Here is a 12,692-nt window from a genome sequence, read left to right as displayed (position 1 = left end):
TACGTATATCATTGCTAATATATCACAGGATCTTCTGATAAAGAGAATTTGACACTGTGTGTGTGTGTGTGTGTGTCTGTGTGTGTCTGTGTGTGTGTGTGTGTGTGTGTGTGTGTGTGTGTCCAGTCTCTCATTCATTGCCAAGAAAGAAATTATCCACCACTGCATTTAGACCCAAACTTCTCTGGGCTGTACAATTAACTACACAAGTATTGACAGTCATTACACCCATATAAAATAAAAGGAGTTAAAATTAAAGGTCCCTCTATATTCTTTATAAATAGTGTTAAAGGATCAAACAAGCCATCAGGACCCCTGTAAGGTTGTGATGTCACTGGCCATCCCATAATATGTGCTTATTTACATCTTAACAGTGTTATGTGTTGAAAACTTCTTACATTGTGCAGAAACAAGTGATGGGGGGGCAGAGTGGCTCAGACAGTAGCTGGTTTTAGACAGAGCACCAAGCCGCCAATTTGCCCATCCTTTTGGTGGCTCGGTCCGTGGTTTTAGACAAAGGGCGGCAAATTGGGGGTCTGTTTTGGTTCGCCGATTTTCCGCCTCAGAGGGTACACTTATTTCCACCTCGACCGCTCTCTAAAAACGAGGCGGAAATGTGCCGGCCCGTGGGTGAGATGGGCGGAGGTGTCAATGACCTGCACTGTTGTGCGACCCACAACCGAGGAGTTTTAAAACAAAGAAGCAGCTGATCACAGCAGTCAGTCCATCACTTCATCCACGGACATTAAGATGAGCAACTGGACAGCCGGGGAGATCCAGGAGATGCTAGCGGCTGTTTGGTTGTGTCCTCTTGTTGTTGTAGTGCAAGCAAGGAACAGTCGCTACTTACAAATTAAAAGCCCCCCGTTTAGAACCCAGTTCTAAACTCCGATACGGTGCAATGTAAAACTGTTATTTTGAAGACAAATTCATTGTCACTGTTCACAGCCCAACTTCAAGCTTCACGTCACGTCACATGTTTACGCCTACCTCAGAGGCGGCTTTTGGAAAAGGAGGAATATTACGCCTCCATTTTAGAAAGACAGGCCGCCCTTACCATGGAGCAAATGTGCCGCCTTTTCTACCTAAAAAGGGCTAGAGAGACCGTTCACCTTATTACAAGACATTGTAATCAAAATGATTTGAAAGCTCTTCTTTTAAGGTAAAGTTACATAATGTTGCTTGTACCGAATCTGATGTTGGTTATTTCTTTTTCTTTTCCCTCGCAGAGAGAATCATAGACAGTATTTTAACCACCACGAAGAATTACGGACTCGGAGAAGAGCTGGACAGGTGATTGTTGCTGCTCAACCACATTAACAGAAGGTCCTGTTTTTGTCCATATATCAGTTGTCAGTGTAACTAACTTCTGACCCTCCCGCCCACCCTTCAGTCTCAGCTGTAAAAGATGTATCATTGTGGGCAACGGGGGCATCCTGTCCAACAAGTCTCTGGGCTCCCGTATAGATGACTACGATGTTGTAGTGAGGTACGATGATGCTGCATTAAAATAAAATGCTATGAAAATGAAAATGCTACAAAAAAAGTAGACTGTGAAACCATACATACAGGATATTTAATAACACCTTGTTTAAATGCATATACAGAAGATGTATTATGTGTTGGCAGGTTAAACGAAGCCCCAGTTGCTGGTTATGGCAAAGATGTTGGGACCAAAACCACCATGAGGATTACCTATCCAGAGGGAGCCATCCAGAAGCCTGAAAGCTATGAAAAAGATTCCCTCTTTGTTTTTTCCGCCTTCAAACCGCTGGATTTCAAGTGGCTCAGACAGATGGTCTTCAAGGAGAAACTGGTAAGAATCTTTTTAAATCAAGAGTGAAAGTGAACATATGAAATACGCACACAAAACCCAGAAAGATCTAGGAATGGTGACTAATGATATATAAAAGAAAAGTTTTTTTCCTTTTTTGTATTCATTTGTTTTTTTGTCATACTATGAATGGGCAAATAAGGCATGCCCCCCACCCACCTGCACCTACTGAATTTCTTTTTCTCTGGGTGTCTGGATGTCAGTTATGCGTTTTATTTTTAGCAGAGCATAACAGTGTAACCTCTGATCACATTCTGTAAATTCCTTCCTGTGGAAGCGTAAGCCGTTTTTGTAAGGAGGTGAAGAGGACAACACTGGTGTCTACTATATAAAGGGGATGTTTCGCATTGCTTGATTGCATAATGTGGAACGGACAGTTGAGAAAAACCAACGACTAGCAGACAAGTTATTTTTTCTCTCTGGCAATAACAGGAATCTTCCTCCTGCTCCTTTGTATGATGTTGATCCCCATCTTACCTGTTCCCATGTTGTGATGTCGGCATGCTAATAACTATGAATTCATTTAAGCATAACAGACCTTTTGGGTATCCTCATAATTGCCACAGTTAAATGACTGAGGCTGTGAATAGGCTCTTAATCACAAGGGTCAGACTGAGTGGCAGAGCTGGCGTTCCCTTATCTTTTGACGTATTACAGAGGGCAGTCCTTTTTTAATGACTCCTGTCTCCTTTTATATCCATTGTTACTGAAAAAGCTCTCATAAGCACTTTCATTTTGATCATGTTGAACAGTCTCTGGTATCCTTAAGATTAAGAGTCAACTCAACTCAAGGACAGTGGGAGCTCTAAAATGATGAGAGTTATACATTAAAGGATAAGTGTTTTTATGTTCTAGCCTTTTATATGTTAAATCTTTTCATTTTATGTCACTTTCCACTACTGCGGTTTACTGTGAATACCAAATTTAGTAAATTATATAAAATATACTATAAATAACACAAAACAAATGAGCCGTGCAAAAGCGGTTCCTAAATGCACAGGTTTTACACAAGCTAAATGGTTAAACTGTTTTGCCTCATTCTTGGTGAGCGATACTTCTGTCAACCCAGAACTAAGGAAACCTGTTTTATTTCACAGCACAGCTGTGTGACTGACAGATCTGCTGTCAGCTGGATATTTTTACAAGGTGACTTTTGTCAAAATGGTACAGTCATATACAAGGGACGGTGGAGGAAGAAAAAATAAGAAAAGGACTATCATTATAATAGGGGATGGAAAGGGCATTCAGTGGCAAGCTGAAACTCAGAAATGGTATGAAGTTGGATTAAAGGTTGAAAGAACAGGAGAAGGATGGAGAGAAAGGATAAAGTGAAACAGGGTAAGGGGATAATAGCTTGGGAAAAGAAAATGAGAACTGGAAGGTAATAGTAAAGTAAAATGGAGGAAAATGGCTTGCTTGGCTGGCTGATGGCCCCTGCAGCCTTTGATAGGGCCCAGATTTTTCTGGTGTGTCAGAAGCAGAGGACAGTGGAAATGGCTGCCTGGGATAATTGATCTGGCCCCTGGCGTTTGACTCAGCCCGCTTTGATCTGCTGAGGAAGGAAGAATGTTTCTCATGGGTTAAAAATCAGGCAACGGAAAAAGAAATCTGGGTCTTTTGTTTGGAGCATTGATGATAATTTGGATGAAATAAACCGATATATATGCAAAGACCCATGACTGGGTATGGATTAAACTTTCTATCACTTGACCAAAAACATCATTAACATCAACAACATCTTTTCTCATCTCCATGTGATGGCAGGACCTGTTTATTTGTTTGGTAGGCTGTTTGCTTTCCACAGGCTGGACCAATTCGATACTTTAATTTCTGGTGAGAACTAAATGGGTCAGCGTCTGCTGGTGGATTTCTGTCGGAGCCTTTCTCACTAACCCGATTGCACAATAATTAACATCCTGCTTCCTTTCTAGGCTTGGCTACCAAAATAACAAAGGTGCCAGTGTTGATATTTACATGTTGAAAAGAACCCTTCCCAGTGCCTGCAGGCTAGTATGTTGATAACTCAGTAACAGCATGCAGACTCTCCTCACGACATGTTAAATCAAAAACAGCACCAGTGTAGACATAAATCATACGTGTATCAGACAAAATGTAGTAGTACATAGGATTAGATATACCCAAACCATTTTTAGACTTGCTAGTTAGAGTCCAGACCCCAAGAATGGCAGTGTTATTTGCTCAGTCCATCAGTTTAACTAAAAGTTTACATTTCTTTTGTGTCTAAAGATCTTAATCTGACTATTGTATGCATTTAATAAAAAAACATCTTTAACTCAGCTTTTTGCAGGATGCTTAATAATGAGATAATGTACTCAAGGAGTCCTCAGCACTTCGTCATGAAAAAATGAACACCTGTCACTTCAGGAGAATACACAAAGATTAGTAGCATGTGGGTATTAGCTCACAAGTAGCTACATAATCAGCATGAAAGCATGTACAGATGCTGAACGGTGACCTTTTTTTGTAAAAAACACACTTTACCAGGGCAACATGATCTGTTTACAATGGAAAGTGGATTTGAAGTCTTAGCGACAACATGAAAGGACCTGAAGTGCTGTTAAAAGACTGTTATCCTTGCTTAATTGTATGTGACTCACACCCTGCATAGTCTAATGCAGTGGAAACATAAACATGTAGAGTGTTTATGTGTCTATGTACATGTGTTTTCTGTGAACTCACGGACACTTTTCCATCAGTGACTCCAGGAATGTTTTGTTTAATTTTTTTTTTTTACCTATTTCTTTCCACTTTTTACAAGACTAAATCATTAGAAGGAAGCTATCAGAGATTTTGTTTAGAGGATGATACCACATACTTCAGGATACTCAGCATGAGGATCATGAGGATGAGGAAGTCCTCACCAAGCAGCAACAAGCACCCCTCCCTTTACCCATGTAGTCCATCCCAGAGGGACAGTTGTCCTTTGGAGGCTTTGATGTCCGTCGGTCCAGCAGGGATTTTCTCTGTGTGACCTGCACACTCGCAGCTGGAAGGGATGCAAAACCTTTCACTCTCCTTCTGTGGTTATGAAAGCAAGTGTATGTCTTTTTTTTTTTTTCTTCCTTTTTCTTTGAAAGGTTAGTGGGTGGTGAACAGTTGTTGTGCAGCCTCAAGTGACTCATCCAGCCAGTATCCTGCGCTATTGTGGCTTTTCAAATGCCTACAGCGTTGTCTTGGATGGCTGAACAGAATACAAATTAGCGAGGCAATTTCCCAATCTGTTATTTAGTGTTTTGTACACTCACAAACACACACACTCATACATAAACTTCCAAACTCTTACACACACGCGCACTTTCTTGACCTTGGTCCTGATCTGATCTCAAGCCTACAGACACAGTACTTTCTCTGAATTTTAGATCTACTACGAATGCAATTACAGCGCAGCACCATCACAAGGCTTCCAACTTCCTTAATCCCTCATTACCGTAGGTCTGTGTGATTACCACTATGTCGCTCCGCTTTAAAGTCCATCCTCACATACGCTGGTTGATTGCCCAGTTACACGCTGTTTACAAGTGTGCTCAAACATAATTTCCACAATCACTGATAAATTCTTTTTTCCTATTTATCTAGTTTAAATTTCCCCCCCTCGTGCACATGGCGCGCACTCACAGTTCATGCTCACACAGCCGCAGTTGTTTGTATATGTGGGGATATTTTCAAACAGAGCCAGTGAAGGATATACAGCCGGTGGTAAACACGGGGTTCGAAGGTGGAGTGTCGGTGTTCTATCTCTCCTGTTTGTTTACAGGAGCTCTGCCTGCTCTCTGCAGGCCAGAGAGATAAATGATGGATGGAGACAATTTGAGGAAGAGAGTACTTCTCCTTTAATAGAAATATAGCCTGGGGTTCTTCATCAGAAGTATGAAAATATTGTAGCCAAGCCAATATTTTAAAATACATTGCACAACTCTCAGGTGATGCCAGAAATCGAGTATTCAAGGAATTACAAAAATAGCCAGTTGCTTCACATGACTGAACACATTTCCAAACAAAGTCCTTCCTGCGGGAATATTGTTATGGAGCATTTCCGACTGTTAATCACTGTGTGACGCCCAACTTTTTAAGCTTGTCATTTTAGCCCAATAAGTTTGTTGTAACTCTGTCATTGAGGATGAACTGTGGGACTGAAATAACGGATATATGGCTCCTTCTTTTTTTAAGCCCAAACATCTGTGCAGAAGCCCAAAGTAGCATGCATACATGCATTCATAAACATTTACATACTTGTAAACATGGATTTTGAACATGAACCAAGTGACTAACATAGGGTCCGGATGTCACTGATTACCGTGAGTGTTGTGTTTCAAAAGTGAGTCACCTACCTCGCCCTGCAATGATTAACACTCAGACCGGGACTCTTCGTTCCTTTTACTGGTATGTTCTGATGCAACGGATGTTAGGTAATTGAATATTCATGCAATTTTAAGGAAATCTTTGACATGTCATCAGAAGGAATACTCTACTTTTAATTCAAATTTTCAACCAAATTGCCAAAATACATGTTTGCTAAGTGTGTTTCTACAAAACCACAGATAAATTCAAACTTAATGTTTCTTTATGTTGGTACTTTATATATGTTTAAGTTCAATTTACTACTTCTCTCATCATTACAATGTGCACATGCTCTTCTTTGTTTAGGCACATGAACCACCTGGTTATTAAGAAAAACGTCATGGTATAGTTTAAAAAAAAAACAAAAAAAACAACCTGTCTTGGGTTGCCATGAACATGGCGGGAGATGGTCCTGCTTCCTTTGAAAAACAGCCAGTTTTGGATGCTACAAAAGAGATTATCCGCTGTCCTGGGAAAAATGGCTGTTTTTTGCAATAACATGGCTGAAGATGGTCTGTCTTCCTGTGAAAAACACCTGATTTTGTTGCAACAAGCATACGTCTGGAGATTCTCCCAAATGCCCCTCCAGACTCAAACTCTGGTCGTCCGTTTGGCAGCCTCATAGCATGCCCTTCAGCTCCTGATGTGAGTCAGCTGATAAACATCTAATGTGGAAGTGTACATTGTGTACAAATGTCAACCTCGGACATAAATATGGTTGGTGCAAATGTATTTGGATATGGTTAAAATAGGTGATTTACACCTTCCCCATTGCCAGTAGATGGAACTGGAACTTCAGCGTGCTTCATAGCATCGCAAAAGGGGTGAAAACTCGCTGTCCACCCGGGTGTCATATTTCTATCACTGCTGATCAGAGATTGAGCCGATAAACACCCCCGACGACTGCAGAGTCATTTGACCTGCAAATGAATGCCGATTGTACAAACTCCTACTGAAAACAAAAGTCAGATGTGTGTGGGTGTTAGTGGGTTTTTTGTCCAGTGTGAAAGGGGTATTCGTCAGATACCAGCGGGGTCCTGTCACTGGGCCAAAGGAGCAACCTGTTCTCTCCCAGAGAACCATGTTACAAGTCTTAAGAGTCACAATACTGTCAAGTGTTGGCACTGTTTTCACGTTGGTCGTCATGGGAGTGTGGAGACAAGGGTTTCACACACCGGATAACTCAAGAGAGGCCAGTAAAAGAGAAACCACTGTGACCTCAATGAGGCCAGAGGTCTTGGTATGTGTCAAGAAAAGCAAAGGCAAATTGGTGAATGCTTCAGATTCCTGACTAACAAACGGGAATAAAACAACCAAACCAGGATTTTTACCCCTCTTATTTTTTTTGGGAGAATCTTGCTCCTTTCAAGCATTCTTTCTGAAATGTTTCCTCTTGTATGTGGTGAGACACTGCAACCTGTAAACTCAAAGGTCTAACATGTACACAGTGCTAATGACCTCCAGACAACCTTAATTGTGATTGTTAACAGTTCCGAGCTGCCATTTTTTTGGATCTGAATTGCTTTAAGTCTACCTTCTGGAATCCAGTCCACCTCATTTGAGTCGTCCTCCCCGTAAACATTAAACACAACCTCAAAAACACATCCTCGTTTACAGGACCGAAGAACCTAGATCGAGCCAAATTGTATGATAGCTGCTTACCAAGAGAGGAAGAGCATTTGTGTCCTTTAAACCGTGCTATGAGATCTTTGTGGATGATACACAACAATCAGGCATATACTGTTTCTGGTTACTACTTTCGGCTGACGGAAGGCTGAGGCTTATTTGTGTTTGTTTACATTGAAGGGCTTTAAAGCCACCCTCAGTAAGCCAGCAGATGTGAAACCCCTCATATTACAGCTTGGTTCACTGCTCCAAATTTTTTACACTCAGCCCCTCAGGGCCTATAAATTATCTGCTTCATTCAATACAGAGAAACATTTTGGGTTAAGGTGAGCTAAGTCTCATTGGCCACACTGAAAACCATAACTGTGGCTGGATAACTCCAGGCTCCACAACATGTTTCTGATTTGGAACTTTCACCACCAACGACCCATAGTTACTTCTGACATTTGAAGCAGTTTATGTACATAAGCTAGATGCTTTAACAACAGATATTTTTAGAAAGTTGTACATTTTCAGCTTCATCACTTACTTGACCATAGTTCTTAACCCCCTCTGTGTCTGTCAGTCCACATCACTTTTTCCATCTGTTTGATCACTCACTCGTGTTGGCTTACAGTAGGTCTTGTCCTCACCCTCTGACATTGTCCTGCTCTAATCCTGCGCTTAAAGCTCCTTTAGTGATGGTTTGTATGGCTGTGATTTTTTTCCTACAGCTGTGAAATTACATGACAAATACACTTTGCGCCTGAAAAGCTTTTGTTACAGTTAACATTGCTGACATTAAGAAACTGAGTGCTTTTATGGTATTATTTAGCTCTCAGTGACTCACTCAGGCACCTCCTTTTGAATCAGTTAGACTTGGGAAGCAGAGCGATGAAAGTGAAATTGTACACGCGACATGATCAGTAAATATGATTTGTGAAATAGTATGTTTACTTCAGTTCTTCAAACCTTTTTTGAACATATAGAATGAGCTTGTCTTTATTCGCAGAGGGAAGTTTTGAAAAAAAGGACCTCATGTTTGTCTACCAGTGGTTTGGTCCACCACTGAATGTGAAGCTGGGAATGTGATCATTCTTACATCATCATTTGCTCTGTGACTCATCAAAATTACTTTTCCTCACTGAACTTCGGAAGCATTTTATGTTGTTTAACCATGCCATGGAATCATCTCAACCATGGGCCCTTTACCATACACATGTACTGACTTGGCTTAACTTGGCTATCGTGTTATCTTAAACTGATGACACACTTGTCTTGACTGGATGACTGCTTTCACGACTTTGCTGACTGTGGTAATGGTCATTCACAAGCATGACTCTGCACAACTCAAAACAGCGTGTCACCATGACTGGAAGCACTAGAAATTAGTTTAATTGAAATACAATGGAAATGGACCTGGGTAATTAATCAGTCAAATAGTGCACACTGATCTGACTGTTGCATATTCTTCTATCTACATAATTTAAGGTTTAACTGATGCTATTTTCAAAACATCATCTTATAGCACCCTCTTTTTCTGCTTTGGTTAATGGCACCTGACTTGAGATGTAGTGCTACCAAATATTCTTGATGTGCCCACGTAAACAGTCGTGGATGGAAATATGCATTTCATTTTCAACGGATTTTTCTGGAAATTTGGTCAAAATTTGCACTAAATTAGGTTGAACACTTGATTAATGTTGACACAAGTAGAAATGTAACTTTCTAGTCCTGTGATTTCACTCACTGTTTCATGGCACACCAGTGTGCCATGGGAAATTGTCCAATTATCTGTCAGATAACACAATTGCCATTCGTATTGATGACATGTCTGCAGACATCGAAAGCATTGTTTTGGAAAAGATACGCATCAGTGGTAAATTTGTATTGCAACTTGATGAGTCCACAGACATGCTCCACTCCTGATCAATGTGCGTTTTGTGGATGGAGACGCCATCAGAGAAAACTTCCTACTTTGCAAGGCATTGCCAGAAAAAACAACATGATTTTTCGGGTCACATCAGTACTGATACAGTACAGTACTTATCTGTACTGATGGAGCAGTTGCCATGGTCAGGCTCACCAAAGGCTTCGTTAGCAGAATGAAAGAGAGACATCCATATGTTATTGTCACGCACTGATTTTTACACCGCGAGGTGCTCGTTGAGACTTTACCAGCAGACCTAACTACTGTGGTGGATGACTCTGTGCGCCTGATAGACTTTGTAAAGACAAGACCTCTGAAACATCACATATTTGCATCTTTCTGTGAGGAAATGGGCGTGGAACGTAACGCCTTATTTCTACCATGACCTGGATGACTGACAACCTAGATCAAAATAACGCCTTATTGCTGCATATGGAAGCCCGGTGGTTGTCGCGCAGCAAAATGCTGGCCCGTGTGTGTGAACTGCGAGAGGAACTAAAAGTGTTTTTGACTGATGAGAAGTGGGATAACGCAGAGCTGCATGCAAGTGATGAGTGGTGTGCGAGGCTGGCATCTTTGACAGATATGTTTCAGCATTCCATTCAAAGATGCACCTCTGGCAAAAACATCTGGAAAGTGCCAACCTTGACATGTTCTCCCTCACTAAGAAATGACAAGGAGATGTCAACACTGCTGCACTGTGAGACTCTTGAGGAGAAGTTGTCATTTTATTTCCCCTCAATCTTCACTGTGTGCCTTGACTTGGTTAGGGACCCATATAGCTCAGCTGCAGTTTGAGGACATGCCTTTGCAAACAGCTATTTTGACATTGTTTCCATTTTACACAACCTGTCTATGTGAGCTGAGCTTTTGAAGCATGACTGCTATAAAAACTATAAACAGAGAGAGACTGACAGCTGTTGAGGAAGAGCTTCGGGTGTGCCTTTCTTCAATTCCTGCCAGGACATCAGCTTTGGGTTCATCGAAACTGGCCCAGGTTTCACACTGAGTGAATATAAACACATCGAGAGACTAAATTGTCTATATATGCTGTATTAGGCTACAGTGTATCATTTAATGATATTTTTGGTTGGTGGTGTGCTGCAGGATTTTTTTAATATAAAAACTGTGCCGTGGCTCACAAAAGGTTGAAAAACACTGTCCTAGTCTACTGTCTTCTGACTGAGTGATGTTGACCTCTCCGCGGACTCCACGCGTTGTGAACAATTAACTCTCCCAGCTCAAGGTTGTTTTAACAGGTGCTTCATTGGAGCACACAGCCTTGTGCACGCACTTAAATCTAATAATCCAGACCAATTTAACCATAAAGCTGTCGCTGGAGAAGGGAACCAGCCATTTCCTCTCTGACCGCTGCCTGACGACAGGCCCCAAACACCAAAGCTGCACACTTCTGTTCACCTTTTGAGCATGTGTTTGTGTCGGCTTGATGAGTACTGCTCCGGTGGTGTAGGACCACTCTGCAGCTTCCTGTTCTGGCCACAGTCAAATGTCACTGACTCAGCGATTGTTTCTCTTGACAAACTAATACACACTCACATGGAGGTTAGCGGTCAAACCCCAGTGGAAGTCACATCCTGTTCCCTGCAGGGTATTTGCATTTTTGATGACTACTTTTGCAACGCAGTTGTTTAACGGTCTTCAACCGCAGTTACTCATAATTTACAAGCAGGTTTTAAACTTTTTCAGGCATCCATTTGAGCATCCATTCGCAGTAGCAACCCACAAAAAAAGTCTTCATTGATGGAACTTATCCGCTCCTCAGGAGTGGTTCGAAGGAGATATCATTAACTGTCTCTGTCCTGTCCAACCCAACTGGTGAAAGTTGGAGTTGGTTACCTTTACTGTAAGTGACTGCCCACATTCTTAAAGTCATTCCAGTACCCACAACCCCCCCTCCCTCCCAACCGCCCTAAATCCTTACATACTAATTGCTCTTCCATTTCTCAAAGCCACCTGTACTTTGCCAGTTGTCTGAATATGTTCAAAGAAACCCCACCCCGTGACATTCATGTCTATGTACATGTCAGGTCATTGCTGTTTAAAGCGAGGGGTGTATGGTGTGTCATTAACCTCACTCCTTCCTAGAATAAAGGGGGAAAAAAGCGCATCGCTTTCTTTATTCAGCGTACACAGACGCGCACACATCCAAACAGTGCTGCTAAATAGATTCCTGGCAAACACAAGCTGTGTTGACAGGAGAGATGAGCTGCTGTTCCTGTTGCAGCTTGCCGAAGGCACAGAGCCGGGCCCAAGTTCAAAAAGAGCCGCCACTGTTGAAGCCACAAAGCCGGTAGACTTGTTGCTACTGCCTCTGCCAACACGCACACGCACACGCACACGCACACACACACACACACACACACACACACACACACACACACACACACACACACACACACACACACACACACACACGGGCACACAGAGTCATGCATTGCTGTATCAAAGGCGACCGGGCGGGTTCTTGACTATTTGAACAGGTGATTCCCATTTAATTCTGCTGACCCTATTGGCTTCATGCCTTTTAGGAAGTCATACTTTCAGGCAAGTCAATCAAGCACTGCTGGATGGATACACATTTTGGGGACTGATTCGTCATAATGCATGCATGTTTGTTAAGAAGTCAAAACGTCTTATTATTTGCATGATGTGTTTTGACTTTATTTTCAAAAGCTTCATTTTTTGAGTGTGTGTATCAGTCTCCTGATATCCTGTGGTTGTTCAGGTACGACTGAGCTGAACAAATGCATTTAATTGTAGTTGCATGTCTGAAAGATTGTCCTAGTGATGGATGATGATAGTATTTTGGAAAATACCTGGGGCCATATGTAATAGTGGGATACTGTGTAGAGTTTGTGCTTTCCTAACAAAACAGCAACGGCAGAAATTAAATGTAGAGTAAACCAACACTTCACCACAATTATAAACCATAACATCTACCGA

General features: G+C 41.7%; 1 protein-coding gene across 8 annotated transcripts in view; it reads left to right on the top strand.

The window, feature by feature from the left end:
• The window catches only part of st3gal3b (ST3 beta-galactoside alpha-2,3-sialyltransferase 3b), a 54,862-nt gene that overhangs the window by 32,554 nt on the left and 9,616 nt on the right, over positions 1-12,692 (top strand). For all 8 annotated transcript variants that reach the window (XM_037083668.1, XM_037083669.1, XM_037083665.1 and 5 more), the window contains 3 exons: positions 1,230-1,293; positions 1,394-1,489; positions 1,630-1,816. In XM_037083668.1, coding sequence (XP_036939563.1) covers positions 1,230-1,293; positions 1,394-1,489; positions 1,630-1,816 — 347 coding nt within the window. The remainder of the gene's footprint in view (positions 1-1,229; positions 1,294-1,393; positions 1,490-1,629; positions 1,817-12,692) is intronic.

Source organism: Acanthopagrus latus, chromosome 21, assembly GCF_904848185.1.
Source record: "Acanthopagrus latus isolate v.2019 chromosome 21, fAcaLat1.1, whole genome shotgun sequence".
Taxonomy (NCBI): Eukaryota; Metazoa; Chordata; class Actinopteri; order Spariformes; family Sparidae; genus Acanthopagrus; species Acanthopagrus latus.
Note: the sequence above shows the minus strand (reverse complement) of the source record. Positions and strands in the feature narration are given on the sequence as shown.